An 18,857-nucleotide genomic window follows, 5' to 3' on the forward strand; every position below is an offset into this window, starting at 1 on the left:
GTTGGGCTGAGTACTTTTTATTATTAAATTATAGGATATTCATAGTTTCTGTCTAAGCACACTTCATTATGTGTTGAGTGTATGTATTATAAATATATTTTCCCACTCTGGCTTTTTTCACTTGGTTAGCAGTATCTTTTAATGAACACAATTTTTTAATTATAGTGCAGTACAAATTATCATTCTCTTCTTTTATGATTAGTAATTTTTGTGTCCTTAAGCAGTCTTTGCCTACTCTGAATCATGAAGATATTTTGTTCTCCTCCAAATGTTTATTGTTTTACCTACCACATTTTGATATATAATCCACCTATAATTATCTTTTGTATATAACATAAAATGTAGGCATCAAGATCCATTTTTTTCTTTATGAATATCCAGTTGGCCAAACACAATTTTTTGAGAAGACCATCTCTTCCTCATTGTCAGAAGGACTTTTTTTTTTCAAACCAGATCATGAGATTTTCTTCAGAATCTTCAGTGGCTTCCCATTGCATATAGAACAAATATGCACTTCTCACCATAGCTCCCTGCCTACTCTCTGCTCCCTCCAGACTTCCTCCCCTTCTCCTCTCCTCCCTCCGTCCACTGAGGCACACTGGCCTCCTTGTGTTCCTCAGGCTTCCAGGTGCATTGCTGTCTCAGGCTCCTGCCCTCTCCCAGCCTGAGTCACTTCTCTTTACTCAGCCCTCTGCTCAGATGCCCTTTCCTCAGGACCACCTTATCACCTCAACTAACATTAAAAAGTGAGTAATAATAAAAATCCTCTCTGTGTCTATATTAGTGACATCTCTTCTACTCTACCATGATTCTTTGAGAGAAAGGATTGTGTCTTCTTTGCAATTGTAGATCTTGTTTGCGGCCTAACACCTAGAACTCAGTAGGGGTCTACTATTGCACCTGTGCACAAGTCATTGTTTGCACCGCTTTATCTACCTTAGTCCTGGATAATTTAGACCCTGGTGTAAATATTTTATAATTTGTATGTGCTGTGATGGAACATCAACTCTTTGTAATTTTTAAAAAGGGGGTGCTAAGTAGCATTGTACCTTAAAATTTATACACTCACTGTAACTGTTGTGCATGGAAATAATGCCTAGCCAAGTCCAGATGAATTCTTCGTATTGGCTAAAGAACATAGAAGGCTTCAGTAGTTTTGTAAAGTCAGGCCCTACTGCTCTTCCAGTAGTGATATTAGTTGTATTTCAAGTTTACAAAGTTTCTTTGTTTCCAAACATTCTAGAGTCTAGACTTAGTGTTTCTCATTGATCTGATTCCCATTATTAGGGACATTCTGAGACAAAATGCATATATATAATAAAATGTGAATTTTATTTTGCAAGAATTAGACCTGTCAGGTCACATCCTGTCAATTAGACCTCCCAGTGTATTAAGACATGCTTATGATTGCATTTTAACAAACAATTGTTTTGTTCTTCTATTTTTTGATAGCTACTGCTTCTTGGGATACCTTTCTCATGCTATGGAATTTGAAGCCACAAGCTAGAGCTTTCAGATATGTGGGTCACAAGGATGTGGTAACCAGCGTGCAGTTTTCTCCACATGGAAACTTATTGGCATCTGCCTCACGAGACAGAACTGTTAGACTCTGGATTCCTGATAAGTAAGAGAAATCAACACTTGAAATATTTTGGATTTGGAAATGTGAAGGAATGCTGGAACCTGGCTGCTGCTAATGTCCTGCTTGGGAATGCCTGAACTCCCAATTTCCTGTACTTCATCTGGGTCACATACAAGGGTGTCCCGCCCTTGTAATGGCAAACTATTTCAGAAAACTTTTCCTCATCTTGAACTCATAACTGTCTCCTTTTTGAAAATTGCTCTAATATGAAAATAGGCACAATATGTCTCAAGTGTTTGGGCGGTGGTGGTAGTTAGCAATCTCTTTACAAATCTGATGTAAGCTTTAGATTATCTCCCCAGAAAGATATACATCAGTGTATAAAAAGTTACTAACACCCTAAACCCTAACACTCATTCACAGGTACTTCAGGGCCCTTGGGTCCCTATTGGAAACCCTTGTGCCAGAACTATTCTTCAGTTAGTATCATTCATTTTAGGGCCAGAATTTTCTTGTTAAAGAAAACTTCTGACCAAAGTGTAGACTGTAAATAATTGTGTTCAGTATGGTCACATCCTGTCATACAAAGTATCTCTTTATAGGAGAGACTTTTAAATCATAGCTGATAACACATCTACTTTAGACAGTTGTGGAACTATGGTTTCTTTTTAAAGTTTTCATACTTTTGAGTATATTAATTTTCAAATGTATATGAAAAATGAATATCAGGACTTCGCCATTGTATTTATCAGCCAGTTCCAGACGTTATCAGTATTCTACAGATCTCGTTTAATCTACCTCCCTTCTTTTCTGGGGTATTTTTTAGAACAAATCTCATGTATCATATTATTTCCCTTCACATGATAGGAATTTGAGTATGTTCCTTGAATGTTGTAGCAAGAGTTGATTTGTAGCCTGTGCCTGAATAGGCCCAGGCTCTCCCAGTGGAAGAGAGCTCACGGGGCATTCCCCTGTCCACTGTACTTTTTCCTGCCACCATCCACAGGAAGTTCCGTGCTGATGGTAGTAGAAGATACCGAAGTGCTGTGCTATAATGGTGGTGTGGCTGGCCCTGTAAAAGGGAGAAGAGACTGACTTGCAGTCCAAGAGGAGAAGCATATTCCAGAATCCTTAACCTTTGGGAATTTAGGACAAGTTTTATTATTGCAATTATTTTGTTTGTTTGTTTAGTTTTTGCTGTTTGGGATCAGACTCAAGACGTTGCACATGCTAGGCAAGTGCTCTACCACTGAGCTATATCCCCAGCCCTGTTTTTTTTTCTTTTCTTTAATCTTCAGTACAGCGTAGCCTCAGTCACCCATTACTGATTGAAGGACATCTAAGTAAACAGACTCTGTAAGGTGAATAAGCTAAAAATACATCAGTTCATTGGCTTTTAGTATCTATAACCTAAAAAGAGAAATTATGTTTGTGTAAATGTCTCCAGTTTCTCTCTCTCTCTCTCTTTCTTTCTTTCTTTTTTTTTTTTTTTGGTGGTACTGGGGTTCCAGGAAGCCCTTCTACCTCGAGGCTACACTCCCAGACCTATTTTTTATAGCTTTTTTTAAATTTGGAAACACGTCTCTTAAGCCAACAAGACTGGCTTCGAACCAGCGCGATCCTCCTGTCTCCGCCTCCTAAGCGCGGGTATTACAAGCGTGCGCCACCACGCCCGGCGTCCAGTTTCTCTTTCTAAATCATGTCATGGGTGGATGAGGGCAGCATGGGTCATGGCTGTGGGATGCTGGTATATCAGTGATCAGTTCTCTACATCTGCCTAGTAGTCCCTGAAACACTGTAGAATAACGCAAACACTATCCTTTCTCATGGTACTGTGGGCCATCTGGGCGGTGCTCCTGCACACTGGTGTGGGCCAAGACTGCTCACTGCCTCGCTGGGCTGGCAGCTGGGCCGTTACATGATGGGGCTGGGCCTTGGTGCTGCTGTTGACTGGGTGCCTCGGTTCTCCCTGTGCCCTCCCTCCAGCGGCATAATCTGGGCTCTCTTGTGGAGTGACAGCTGGAACTGGGCCTGGAACTTGCACAGTGTCACTTCTGCCACATTCTGCTGGTCAGAGCAAGTCACAGCACCAGCCCGGGTTCAAGGGGAGGATGAGCCAGTTACATATACAGCAAGCACAATGCAGTCCCATCTTGGCTGCTTGTATGCTTCCTGCTGAGACAGGGCCGGTGGTTAGGCCAGCCTGCAGTTGAGAGCCGGGCCTAGAAAGAAAGGAAGCAGCAGACTGCTGGGTGGAGGGGAACAAAATCGGCAAATTTGATGGCACCGACTGGCTGCCGCATGACTTCCTGGCCGTTGCAGATTTCCAGTCTTGTCTTTGTTTTCTCTAGGATTTATGCTTGAACTCGGGCCAACTGTATTTCTCCTTGGTACTCATAGAAATTACCCTTGATACCTCGCTGAACTGTCCCGGCATGCTCTCTCCTAGTTTTTGTTTTATACTAATTTCAGTTGTCTAGATGAGGTTTATTTGTTTGTTTATTTGTTTGAGGTACTGGGGATGGAACCCAGGGGCATTCTACCTCTGAGCTATACCCAACACTTTATGTTGCTGAGAGCCCTATTTTTAGTTCTTTTATTTTTAAAACAGGGTCTCACTGAGTTGCAAAGGGCCTCACTAAGTAGCTGAGGCTGTCCACAAACCTCACTCGATCTTCCAGTCTCAGCCTCCCAAATGCTGGGATTACAAGCGTGCACCCCCATGCCCAGCTTTGGTGAGTTACTGTATGTCAGCAATGGAGCTTAATGATTAAGTTGTCTTTGCCTTCTACAAGCTACTGCAGGAGCAAGCCAGGTTAGATCTGAGAACCTTTAAGTGTCGATTCTTGCCACTGGAATTCACCAAAACCCAGTGCACTCTTTTGATATGTCTGACACTAGGCTAGGTGCTAGTCTTACAGGGATGAATAAGTCATCATTCCTGTCTTCAGAAAACTTACTGCTGAGCAGGTCTCTTTGTAAAAATAATAATAATAATAATAATAATAATAATAATAATAATAAGTCACTATATAATGGAGTAAATACAGTTGCTGCGGCAGGCTCTCTTGTGGCTCTCTACTCCCTAGAGTGGCTGAGTCTATGTGGCCTGGCCAGGGGACTCGGGATGGGGAGGTAGTGTAGCTCCAGGAGGCCCACATGCAGAGGCAGTGGTGTGTATGAAGTGCTATGACTTCTATGAGTACAAAGTCCAGTGTGGTGAGGGCGCCTTGCCTCAGAGCTGGCGGTGCACTCTATGTTGCAGAGAGCCAGTGCCGTGTTTACACTTGGATTTATATGCTTGGAATTACACTGTTAGCAAGGTAATACACACAGTATATAGGTAACTGGAGATTAGAGCACGGAGACCAGTTAAGAGGCTTTCCAATAATCTAGGTGAAGGATGTTGAGGATGTCTGCAGAGCTAGGATGGAAAGAAGGGGGGTGTTCAGAGGATACTTAGGAGGTGGCAGCAATAGGTTTTGCTGACTTACTGAATATGGGAGAAGGGAAGGGGGAGGAGTTGAGTGCGATTTCCAGGCTTGTGGCTTAGAGACACAACTAAGTTAGCAAATACAGGATGAGGTGCAAGTGAACATTTGAAAACCTAAGACAGATGTATTGGTCTGACTAAATATGTAACCAGGTCTTTTTCAAGTAGTTAGGATAAATTTCCCCATAAGTTATTATCATTAGAAATATGAATTTCTAAATGGAAAAAAATTGATCTACATCCTGGATATGGTGTGAGGGGAAGGTACCTCATGAACTTAGGAACATTGGTACAAAGTAGTTTGTTCCGAATATCATTTCCTAACTCCTATACTACTTAGTCTGCTTCTATTTTGACAGTTTTTTCTGCTTCTCAAAAGAAAGACAGGACAATCACGGCTCTTGGACAGCCTCTGCTACTTAGTGAGGCCATTTGCAACTCAGTGAGACCCTGTTTCAAGATAAAGAGTAAAAAGTAGAGTTGGGGGTGAAGCTTGGGGGTAGAATGCCCTGAGTTCCAGCCCCAGCACCACACACACACACACACACACACACACACACACACACACACACAAAGTACCTGGAATTTCAGAGTGTTGGAGTATGTCATTTATCATTTATTCTTTGCTTTGCCTGTGAGTGCAAGCTTGGAGCTATAAGAGGAGCAAGGCCTTAGGGACACGCCAGTGTCTCCATTTTTGTTACAAGTGGATGGAAGTTGCATGGAAGGGAGAGGCGGGCTTGCCTAAGGAACATGCTGAATAAAGGCAGATGACATAGAGGGTGTCTCCGCTTCCTGTCCCTAGACACCAACACCAAGGACTTCCATGTGACCCAGTTTTATTTTACTTATTTTTTTCAATTTTTATTGGTGCATTATAGTTATACATCTTAATGGGATACAAGATGGTGGAGACATGCATGCACATATCACCCAGTTTAGCCCTTACCCAATTCCCACCCCATTCCCTCCCCTCCCTCCTTCTCATGTGTGGCATGGTGATTGACATTGATATGTTTGTTAATGTACGTCATGTGCATTAGAGAATTTCTTTCTTCCCCCTTCCACCCCCTCAGGTAGGTCTCCTTATTTGCTCATCTATAAAATCTTCTATGTCTAGAGTTCCTCCTACAACCCATTTTCTCCCTAGCTTTCGCATATTAGGGAAAGCATCTAATTTCTTATTTTTTTGTGACTGACTAATCTCACTTTGCATAGTGTCCTCCAGTTCCATCCATTTCCCTGTAAATGACATAATTGTGTTTTTCTTTATGGCTGAGTAAAATTTCAGTGTATACATATCCCATAGTCTTGTAATCTATTCATCTACTGATGGACATCTTGGTTCCATAATTTGGAAGTGGTGAATTGTATAGCTATGAATACAGTTATACATGCACTAGTTTGGTAGTTTGTGACCCAGTTCTAAAATACTGCTTTGCAGCTATTGATTTAATCAATCAATAGCTTTTTCTAGGTTGCAGCTTCTTAAAACTATTGGTTTTTATTTTTAAAGATATAAGAAGAACTTAAAACTCATTGTAGAGGTTTATTCCAAATATTTTTTCTAGCTTCCAACTAAGGGGAAAGCAGCAAATGCATTCTGAGTGTGGGACAGCCGGGGTTTGTCGTGTTAGGCATCAGAAAGGAACCAGAAGGAGACGGTACTGAAGAAGAGACGGTATAGCGCAGTCTTCTCAAACTTGTGTTGAGTTTTACAAGAGTTAAACCACTTTGTATGTCTCCGAGTCTATATGCTGATTACTGATTACAATAAATTGATGTTATTATTATATCAAACATTTTTTTTTCAGGAGAGGGAAATCCTCAGAATTTAAAGCTCATACAGCTCCAGTTCGAAGTGTGGACTTCTCAGCCGATGGCCAGCTTCTAGTTACAGCTTCTGAAGACAAATCCATCAAAATATGGAACATGTTCCGCCAGCGCTTCTTGTATTCCTTGTACCGACACACACACTGGGTACGCTGTGCCAAGTAAGTGCAAAGGTTCCATAGTGAGACTGCTGCTCCTTTTTACTTGTCCTGCCACCCATGTTGCCCCCATTCCCCAGCAGCTCCCAGCCTCCTTCACTCATCAGCAGGCATTTACTGTGTGCCTGCTAAGTACTGCACCCGTAGTGAACACAGCAGCCAAAACCCCCTGCTTTTCTGGAGCTTCCATCCTAGACAGACAGTTAATAGATTCTGTAGGTCAGATGGTGCTCCATATTATGGTAGAAGACAGTGCTGGGATGGAGGAGGGGTGTAATTTGAAACAGGGTATTCAGGGGCTGTGGCACAGAGAGGGGAGGTGCTTTGTGCAGAGACCTAATGGAGAGGAGGGAGGGAGGCTTGAAGACATTTGTGAAAGAGGGTAAGAGCCTGGTAGCTGTGTGCCTGGACCGTGGAGTGGAGTAGGGGAGGCCCAAGGGGGACTGAGGCAGGTCAAGACAGCACTAGCATGTGCTCCAGGGACAGGAGATGCACAACTTGCTCCTCCCTCTGACTTAGGTTTCCATGTGATGGGATCAGCCTGGCTGCTGTGTGGGGAACACACTGCCGGAGTCAGGCCAGAAGCAGGGAAATGCAGTTAGGAGACTACTGCAGCACAGGTCCCACGTGGAGCAAGGCAGGGCAGCGGAGAGTATAAGAAGTAGGGACCCTAGGTAGAGTGTGCAGTCAGAGCCTGTAGTACTTGTTATCTTGCTGGATGTGATGGAGAGTGAAGGACTCCGGAACCTTTGGCAGTAGTCTGTGGGTAGATGGATGCTACTGTAGGCGTTATTACTCCCTGTCAACTAACAGCCAAAGCTCCCTTCCCAATCATAAAATACACTGCCAGAGTACTTCCAGTGCCTATCATATTTTTCCATCAGAATTACCCGAGAAGGAAAGGCTCTTTAATAATTTCCCTGATTTTGCAGGTGAGAAAAATGAATTTCAGAGAATTAAAGTTAGGACATGTCTAGCTAAAAATGTCAGGAACTCAGATAAATTCATTTTCTCCCCCTAAGATAGTTAATTGGCTGGTATGCTCATTGTCCCCGGAGGGGAAGGTGGACATTAGAATTAGGGATTCCCATGCTGTCAAACAGCAGTGCTGAGGCCATCGCCAGCACAGGCTTACATCCTGGCAGCGTGGTGGCTGGAGAGAAGCGCCTCCCTCTTTGCTCCTGGTAGAAAAGTGTCAGGGCTGACCTAGGCCCAGCAAGGGTCCTGTGCCCATTTCTTCACCTGACACTGAGATGCCAAGGTTGCCTTTGTTCAGATAGCTGCCTGGCTGAGATGGTTACCCTGGCAGGAGCACAGGGGACACCCACCATCTGCTGGGTAAGTGATGAAGGACAGTCCTCACAGAAGGGGCATGGCGCAGGCATGGTGGACCCTGTGCCCTCCACTTGTGCCTGCTGTATGAAATAGCGTGCCAGCTGTCCCCTGGGATGTGGTACAGCGGGAGTTGAGCCCAGCCCTGTCTGTCCTGCCTTGCAGCCCTTTCTCGTTACAGTTGTTATGATCTCAGTGGGACATTATTGGCCAGGAAGTGTTGATTATGTCTACGGTAATAGCCTAAGATAGCAGAAAGTCATAGTTTAAGCCATTAGCTTTTTTTTATTCTGAAGATCTCAGACATTTTGGCTCTGGCCATCTTAGCATTATTTCATGTGGTTAAGAATGTGGTAAACATATAGGTTGAAATCCCAGCCCTGCCACTTATCAACTGCACACCCTTTGGGGCAGTTCCCTAACTTCTCAATGTCTCCATTTTCTTTTTTTTTTTTTTTTTTTTTTTATTTGGTGGTACTGGGGTTCCTGGAAGCCCTTCTACCTCCAGGCTACACTCCCAGACCAATTTTTACATTTTTTTATTTGGAAACAGGGTCTCCTAAGCCAGCGTGCGTGGCTGGCTTCGAACCTGCGCGATCCTCCTGTCTCTGCCTCCCAAGCGCAGGGATTACAAGCGTGCGCCACCACGCCCAGCGATGTCTCCGTTTTCTTACCTGCGAAATTAAGATGATATTAGCAACCTGTCACATAGATTCTTATGATATTTAAATGAGCAAATAGATTGCACCTAGAATAGTGCCTCCTACATAGAGATCACTGCATAAACCTTAGCCATTGTTGTCATCACATCTTACTGAGTTCTTAAAAATACTATGCAACTTGAATTGATAACTACTTCCTACCTAAGGAGGTGACTTGTGTGATGGTCTTAAAAGGCTGGTCAAGTCATTTGCATCTATATCTAAAACAATGTTGGGAAAAGAGGAGTACTAAGGAGAAGCATTATTTAGCTCCCCTTGTGAAAGAGCTCAGGCAAAGGAAACATTGCTCATCAGTGAGCCCAGTAGTAAGAAAAAAATTGGATACCAATTCAAGTAAGCAAACGGAATGTTTCATTTACACATTGACTAATAACAATAGCTGTTATTTGTCAGGTGTGTCCCATGTGTTTCTGTGTCTTTCCAGAATGAATAGAGCTGGTTTAAGAGAACTGTCAGGCCTACATATACATCAGTCATTGGAAGGGGTGGGGAGATGGTTTCTGTCCAGAGCCGTGTGCCCTTAGCACAGATTTGGCATGCTGTTTAGCCCGAGTTTCCTGCCTCTAAACTGTTAATGGAATAAAGGGGGATGGTTTTCATTTTCTATAACAAAAAGGGATACTATCAAGTTCATGTAAAGAGAAAGTTTTTATTGGAAGTAAATACTATAAGGTGTATTTTATTCATTGCTCTTGTATTGCATCATTTATAAACAATTATAAATGGAAGAAAAAAAAGGTAATACTAGTATAAAGCAAAAACTTGTGAAAATATTCCTTTAGTCAGCATTGCTTCAGTTTGTAGATGTAAGACAGTCTTGGCCTCAAAGAGCTTATAGTCTAATGGAAGAAAAATGATCCTTAAGATGATGAGGGAGTGTGTGAGTGAGGCATTAAATTCGATTTGTGTGAGAAAAGTTAAAAAAAAAAAGACATTCCAAACCCAGACCTGAAGGAGGGGAAGGAGGAGAGGAAACCACACTCTTTGTCAGGTGGAAAGAAGGTAGAGGTGGGAGGGAATCTAGTGTGCTCAGTAATGTTAATTATTAAGCTGTGGTCAGAATGCAGGAAGTGGAGAGGGACAAGATGGTCTGATATTCACATGCTTACTCACACCACCTTGCTGCCCATGGGCAAGTTGGTTCCCTGCTGTGGGCCCCTGTGGACGTAGGGGTAATAAGTCTTCCCTCCTTGGATCAATGAGATGTTGAACGACACAGATTCACAGTGTTTGGGACTGAGCAGTTCATTCAGACTGCCTTTCCTTTATTCAGACACCATTAATTAGGAAGAAATTCTGGAATCAGGAAAAAGCCATTGAAACTCTTGTTCCTTCTTGTCAGATGGAGAGAAGAAAGCTGCGGTGGAACTCTGAGCTTCCCTCTGAGTGGCCTTTATTCCTATTTCCTAGTAGTGGAAAATACAGTTTTCCCTGAGAAGCCAGCTTCCCCCCTCCCCCCACGTACCCTCGGTATGTTTTAGGCTGAGATGGCTCCACCTCCTTCACCGCAGTGTACGTACAGCTCAGGCTGGCCAGCGGGTACATAGCATCTCCCACCAGTGGGAGGGAGTCTTGTTGGAATAGTAGGTCTTTCTTCTTTGGGCATAGTTAAGTGCTCACTAGCACGTGATCCTGGACATAGGACTTGTCTGGCCTCCGTCTGCTCCTTTATAAAAAGGGTATGCTGAAGGTTCTTCCCTCCTGACGTCATTGTGCAGATTAAAGTTGATGAATGGGAGGTGTCAATTAGTGTGACTATTAGTTGCCCTCATACTCCAGTTCTTTCTCCTAGGGTTTAAGTTACAGTTCCTATAGATAGTGTTCAAAAGTCATTTTACACATTTGCATAGAGTTTTGGGTTTGCTGCTACAGGTGGTTACTATTACCTCTTGAATGCATTTGTGTATTTGACTTTCAGCGAGTAATTTTACTTCTAAGTAGTTGGGTGTCTAATCTCTATCTGTAACCGATGCATTGGAGTTCATAGTCCATTTAAATGTATGTAACTAGTCCTGTGATTGGATTGAAGTCTACCATCCTACTGTTTTCTGTTTGTCCCATTTGTTGTTTCTTTTTTCTCCTTTTCTTTGGATTGAATTTTTCTCAGTATTCAATTTTATCTCCTCTACTGACTTTTTAGCTTTACTCTTTGTCTTATTTTTGTGCTCAATGGTAACCTCTAGAGGTTATAGTATTCATTCTTACCTTATCACAGCCTACTCTTGAGGCAATTTTATGACATTTTATATATCATGTTCAAACTTACAAAAATAGATCTTCACTTACCGACTTCTTCATTTTGCTTATACATATAATCCCATAATACATTAAGCAATCAGTCTTCTCTTAAAACACAAAAGTATCTTTTATATTTCCTCCCATATTTACCAACTCTAACACTCTTTATTCATTCGTGTAGATCCAAGTTTTCATTTGATGTAATTTATTTAGCTTGAAAACTTTATCATTTCTTATAGTGCCAGTCTCCTGGTGATATTGTCTTTCAATTTTTTGTTTAGCTTTTATAAATAATATTTTTATAAGATATAAAATTCTAGGTTGTTGGGTGATTTTTGTTTTAGTGCTTTGAAAATGTCATTTACAGCTGTGTGTGGTGGCACACGCTTATAATCCCAGCATTTGGGAGGCTGAGACTGGAGGGTCATAGTTCACACACAGCCTCAGTTACTTAGCGAGACCCTTCACAATTCAGTGAGACCCTGTTTCAAAAATAAAAAAGAGTAAAAAATAGGGCCAGGGGTGTAGCTCGGAGGTACAATGTCCCTGGGTTCAATCTCCAATACTGGGGGGAAAAAAGTCATTTTCTGTGGTGTATGTATTATTAGCGTTCTCCACTGAGACAGAGCTGGTAGGATATGGATACGCATGTGAGAAGAGATGCATTAGGGAATTGACTCATACAATTATGCTAGCTCTAAAGTCTCATGACAGACCATCTGTGAGCTGGAGACCCTGTGATACTGATTCTGTGGCTCAGTCCAAGTCCAAAGACCTCAGAACCAGGGACGCCAATGGTATAAATTTAGATTTAAAACTGAAATCTCAAGAACCTGAGAAGAGGGCTACTGTTATAAGTCTAAAATCTGAATGCTCTCTGGATTTATGATGTCCAAGCACAAAATGAGTGTGCCTTGCTTTCAGGGGGAGAAATCAGTTTTCATTCTGTACTTGTTCTGTCTGGGTTCGATACTGTCTGCCACATTGAGGGTGGGTCTTCTCTACCTAGTCTACCCAAATTCATATACCAACTTCCTCTGGAAATGCTCTCATAGGCACACTCAAAATACTTTTCCAGATTTCTAGGTATCCCTTAATCTATTCAAATTGATACCTAAAATGCTGTCACAATCTGAATGTTTGTGACATTCTCCCCAAATTCATATTTTGAAGTATTGATCCTCAAGGTGATGGTATTGGGATGTGTTAGGTCTTGAGGGCAGGACCCTCGTGAATGAGATTCATGTCCTTATAAGAGAGGTTCAGGGAGACCCTGTGTCTTCCACCATGTAAGAACACGGGGAGGAGGTGCCGCCTCTGAACCAGGAAGCAGACCTTCACCAGACAACAAATCTGCCAGCGCCTTGAGCTTGGCCTTCTGGCTTTTGGACTGTGAGAAAGACATTTCCATTGTTCATAAGGCACCGGCTGTATGGAATTTTTGTTATAGAGGCCCAAATGACTAAGACATCATTCCATCTTCCTCTAGCTTGCACTCCTATTTTTGTGAAGTTAGCAGTCATTTTTACTGTTATTTTCCTACACGCATCTTTTTTTCTCTGCTGCTCTAAGATCTCTTGTTTTTAAAAAGTTGACCATGATGAACCTAGAAATAGTTTAAATGTTTTTCTTGTTCAGTGGACTATTTAGGTCTGTGGCTTGTTACTCTGCATCATATTTTGAAGGATGTTTTATTTTCTTCCTTAATTTCTCATCTCCTTTTGGGAGTCTAGATGAAATTTTGGCTACTTGATATTATCCCATAGTTAATTGGGATTATGTTCACCTTTTCAAACGTTTTCCCTCTCTCTGTGCTTAGTTTCTCTTGCTTCTCAAGCTCACCAGTCCTTTCTTTTGCAGTGCCCAATCTGCTGTTAGTCTTACCCACTCATTTCTCTAGTAAGATTCCCATTAGTTCACTTATGATGCCCATCTTTTTATTTAAATTCTTGTACATTTTTGTAATATTTGTTTCGTAGTCCTGTCTGCTAATTTCAACATCTATGTAATTTCCAGATGGCATTTTTTTCTTCATATATGCTGTGAGTTTTTTATTGTATGTCCAAACATTACAGAATGTTCAGAAGTTATAGATTCTGCTATCAGTTACCTAAAGAATAATGAGTTTTCAGTGGACTAGAATAGAAAATACAGAAACAAATCCCCCACACTGATAGCCAGCTGATTTTCAACAAAGAAGTCAAAAACATATGCTGGAGAGAAGACAGACTTTTCAACTGTGGTACTGGGAGAAGTGAGTGTCCACATGTAGAAGAATGGCCTTTGACTCTAGTCTCTCACCCTGCACAAGGTAAGCTGTAGACAAATCAAAGACCTAAAATTTAGATCAGAAAATTTACACTTACTAGAAGAGGACATAGGACCAACTCTCTAGCATATAGGTACTAGTATAAACTTTCTCAGTAACACAAACAATCTCTAGAAATAAAACTGGGAACCAATAAGTGGGATGGCATTAAATTGAAAAGCTTCTGCACATCAAAGGAAACCATCAAGAATCTGAAGAGAGAGTCTACAGAACAGGAGAAAACTTTACCAGCAACTCCTCTGAGAAAGGGCTAATGTCTGGAATATATAAAGAACTTTAAAAACTTAACACTGGGAAAAAAACCCTATAAAAATGGGCAATTGAATTGAATTGGAAGAAATATGGGTCCATTAAATATATGAAAAATTAGCAGTCAGAGAAATGCAAATCAAAACAACACTGAGATTTTATCCAACTCCAGTTAGAGTGGCAATCATCGAAAAGACAAATAATAAATGCTGGCAGGGATGTAGGGAAATAGGAACACTTATACGTTATTGGTGAGACTATAAATTAGTACAGCCACTATGGATATTAGTATGGGAGTTCCTCAAAAGACTAGAACTAGAACCACCATATGACCCAGCTATACCAGTCCTCAGTATTTTTTCAAAAGAATTAAAATTATAGCTGGGTGTGATGGTGTACACTTGTAATCCCAGCATTCAGGAGGCTGAGACAGGAGGATCGTGTGTGGACAGCCTCAGCTACTTAGTGACCCTGTCTCAAAAAGAAAGAATAAAAATAAGGCTGGGGGTATAGCTCGACGGTAGAATACCCCTGGGTTCCATCCCCAGTACCACAGAAGAAAAGAAAAAGAATGCTAGAATGATACATGCATATCTGTATCCATCTTATAACAACACAATTCAAAATAGCCAAACCAATGGAACTAATCTAGGTGTCCTTCAACAGATGAATGGATTAAAAAAAATGTGGTATATATACACAATGGAATTTTAGTCAGCTACAGATAAAAACAAAGTTATGTCATTTGCAGGAAAATGGAAGGAAGTTAATATTATGCTGAGATTAGTCAGTCTCAGAAAGTCAAAGGTGGGATGTCCCTCTCATATGTGGAGGCTAAAGAGAAAATCAGAAACAAAATGGTCTTTAGGTAATTGAGAAGGATGACTAGTAGAATAATGGAAGGGGGTGGGAGAAGGAGGTGGGGAGGGGAAAGGGGGAACTGGTAAAAGCAACAGTTCAGATGATGCTCTGCCTTTGTATGAAGGTGTCACTACCAGCCTCACTCTGTGTACACAGAAGGGTGGGTAATGGATGTGACCTAAAGAGAAACACACCAGGACCTGAGTGCATGTTTGCCTGACTTTGAACCTCATTGTGATGTATAATTACAGCATACTCTTTCCTCTACCAAAAAGAGAAAGTATTGAGTTTTGTTCTGAACCAACAGAAAGGAACTCTGTTGAGGCTTGCGTCATCTCACTTTTGTAGGGCAGGTTTAGAGTAGCCTTTACTCGTGGGTTGTGATGTCATTGGCCTTCCTAGGGTTTCGCCTTGAATACCTGGAGTGTTTGGCACTTGTGCACAGGGCTGATGAGGTGTAGCTCAGTGCAGAGTGCTTGCCTAGCATGGTAGGGGCCCTGGGTTCGATCACCAACACCATTTAAAAAGCAAGAATAACAGCAAAAACTTGACATCTCTCAGTACTCTGTAACCCCTGTCCATCTCAGCTTCTTAGTAGTTTCTCCCCATTAAGCTTTATTATCCTGTGTGTGTGTGACTGTATTTAACCAAAAGCTCAAGGAATAATCCTGGAAGAATTGGGGGAGGGGGGTGGATCTATTTTCCAGAGTTTCTCGCTCAGAGCCTGTCCTCAAAATTCCAGGCCTTTAGCAGCCCTGATTTTTTTCTGCCCAGTGAGACCATTGCTTCCTCTGGCTCTACTTCCTTCTTCCATAATTTGGAAAGTGCTTTCAGGGAGAAATTTGGAAAGAATTTTATACTCATCTTAAAAGATTCACAACCTTATGTTAGATCGTGTCCAGTGCCCCCAAACAATTGCTTCATGTATTTTGCCCATTTGTATGATTGTGAAGTAATTCTGATAACCATTACTCCCCGCCCCCACCAATGGCCAGAACTGGAAGTTTGTTAAAAGAATCTAGCAAACCAATTTCAAATTCACATGGATGCAATATATGTGTAAAAATAGTCATGAAAAATATTTACAAGAAAAAGGAGACACTTTTCCAATCAATTCTTAAAATATACTTTAAAATTATAGTAATTAAAATATGATGTAATGTTACGGAATTAGGGAAGTAGGTCACAGGAATCTCAGAAGCAGAGACATGTATGTCTGAGGCATTACTTAATGATAAAAAATGGCATTTCTAATTAGTAGGAAAGTATATGTGGACTATTTTTTTTTCCCCTTGGTGCTGGGGATGGAACCCAGAGGCTTTCTACCTTTGGGCTACAATACCAGACCTATTTTGTATTTTTTATTTGGAAACAGGTTCTCACTAAGTTGCTGAGAGCCTCACTAAGTAGCTGAGGCTGGCTTCGAACCTGCGCAATCCTCCTGTCTCAGCCTCCCAAGTGCGGGAATTACAAGCGTGCGCCACCACGTCCGGCTTGTGTGGACTATTTAATATGTGGTTAAGATCACTGGATTTCTATTTTGAAAATATATAATTGAATATTTTATACTATACATCTTACAAAATTAGAAATGAATTAAGCAACTGAACATTTAAAATTATCCAAGTGACACTGCTATCCTCCCAACACATGGACAGTGCATTTAAAGGAATGTAGAGGATCAGCAGAGCAATTGTTTCTCCATTTAGCATGTGAATTTTAAATGCATGCTATGGAGTTATAGAATTAGGATCCAGTGTCGGGCTCTGTGCCCAGCACTTTCTCTGAGTCTGTTCCTGGAGTGGGACTCATTCCCAAGGCCAGAGATGGTGCCCATTAGTGCCAGAGGACCTGAATAGCTAAGTTCTCAACTGATCATTGTTTCAGACTATGCATCTTAATTTAGAAAAATATTTTAAGATAGGTCATCTACGAAAAAAACTAATCATTTATATCTTAAAAGCATAGACATATTTTTTAGAAATCAGTTTTACAAACATATCAGGAGTTTTTGTTGCAGTCATTACTCAACCAGGAATTTATCCTAAGTAAATACCCTTTTGTATTAAAAGTACTGCTTTCACTATGATTTTTTTCTTTTTGTTTAATTGGTGCATTGTAATCATATATCATAATGGGGTACAAGATGGTGGAGGCATACATGCACACATCACTCATATACATACATACACACACACACACACACACACACACATATGGATAGTGCGGGTTATGGCATGAAAACATGTTTACATAGGGGAAGCAAAATTCACAACTCATGATTATAATGTAAAAGACCTATGCCTGAACTGGGCGTGGTGGCGCACGCTTGTAATCCCAGCGTTTGGGAGGCTGAGACAGGAGGATCACACAGGTTCGAACCCAGCCTCAGCTACTTAGTGAGGCTCTCAGCAACTTACTGAGACCCTGTTTCCAAATAAAATATAAAATAGGTCTGGGAGTATAGCCTGGAGGTAGAAAGCCCCTGGGTTCCACCCCCAATATAAAAAAAAATTATAACCCTATTTATTTTTTTTAAAAATGATATGTTGTGGGAGATACTGCGTTTCTTTATTTTGTTCTTAGTAAAAAAAAAAATAAGTAGAGATTAAGGGTGACAGATCTTTTCCAATGTTGTTGTTGTTGTTGTTGTTGTTGTTGTTGTTATTATTATTATTATTATTATTATTATTATTATTATTATTAGTGGTGGTACTGGGGTTCCTGGAAACCCTTCTACCTCTGGGCTATACTCCCAGACCCAATTTTATTTGGTGGTACTGAGGGTAGAACCCAGAGTCTTTCTACCTCCGGGCTATACTCCCAGACCTTTTTTTTAATATATTATTTGGAAACAGGGTCTCACTAAGTTGTTGCAAGCCTCACTAAGTAGCTGAGGCTGGCTTCAAATCTGTGCGATCCTCCTGTCTCAGCTTCCCAAGCGCGGGGATTACAAGTGTGCGCCACCACACCTGGCTCCAGACCCAATTTTATAGTTTTATTTGGAAACAGGGTCTCTTAAGCCAGCGCGGCTGGCTCTGAACCTGCACAATCCTCCTGTCTTCGCTTCCCAAGATCAGGGATTACAAACGTGCGCCACCATGCCCAGCTTCCAATGTTAATTTTATGGAGGAAATTATCTTTAATTTTCAGTTCATAATATTGCAAGTTATCTTCAAGTACAAAGGTTTTCTTGGGGAGATAGTAAATATATACAAATACTTCTAGACTTATGATGGGGTTACATTCTAACAAACACAGGATGAAAATCTTAAGTCGAAAATATGTCTAATATACTTAACCTATTGAATAGCCTAGCTTAACAACACTGTACTCTAGGATAACATCCTAGCCTAGCAACACAGTATACAGTAGATAACCTATCCTAGTTCCACAATGTGGTATACTATAGATAACCCATCCTAGCTTAGCAGCTCAGTAAACGGCAGCGTGTCAGTTGTTTTTCCCCCTGGTGATCACATGCCTGACAAGGAGCTATAGCTCCCACTGCTGTCCAGCATCGAGAGACTGTTAGACCTCATAACATCAGACCCCAAAGAGGTAAAAATTTGAAGTATTGTTTCTTTCCTTTTTTGTGTGTGTGGTACTGGGGATGGAACCCAGGGCATTGTACTTCTGAGCTACACCCCAGCCCTATTTTTTAGTCTTTTTTTTTTTAAGATTTAAAGAAGTTTATTAGAAAGATAGAAATACAGGAAATAGAAATACAGCCCCATGCCAAGATGGCATGGTGGGGGGATGACTCGAAATGAATACACCCATCTTTTAATTTTGAAACAGGGTCTCATTGATTTGCGAAAGGCCTCACTTAGTAGCTGAGGCTGTCCGCAAACCGCAAACCACAATCTTCCAGTCTCAGCCGCCCGAATGCTGGGATTACAAGCGTGTGCCACCATACCTGGCTTGAAATATTGTTTCTACTGAATTCATATGGCTTTCCTGCTAGTGTACAGTTGAAAACTCCTCCATCATAAGTCAAGGACCATTTGTGTAACATGAAATTTGCTTTCATTACCATTTTTATTCATACCATTCTATA

General features: G+C 41.3%; 1 protein-coding gene across 1 annotated transcript in view; it reads left to right on the forward strand.

Moving 5' to 3' along the window:
• POC1B (POC1 centriolar protein B) overlaps positions 1-18,857 on the forward strand; it is a gene marked incomplete at its 3' end in the record, with an annotated part of 92,448 nt that overhangs the window by 16,591 nt on the left and 57,000 nt on the right. Inside the window, exons 2-3 of the mRNA XM_080705780.1 lie at positions 1,453-1,624; positions 6,890-7,069. Of these exons, the coding sequence (XP_080561906.1) occupies positions 1,479-1,624; positions 6,890-7,069 (326 nt within the window). The 5' untranslated portion in view covers positions 1,453-1,478. The remainder of the gene's footprint in view (positions 1-1,452; positions 1,625-6,889; positions 7,070-18,857) is intronic.

The sequence above is a fragment of the Muscardinus avellanarius genome, assembly GCF_963383645.1.
Source record: "Muscardinus avellanarius genome assembly, chromosome: 11".
NCBI classification, from domain to species: Eukaryota; Metazoa; Chordata; class Mammalia; order Rodentia; family Gliridae; genus Muscardinus; species Muscardinus avellanarius.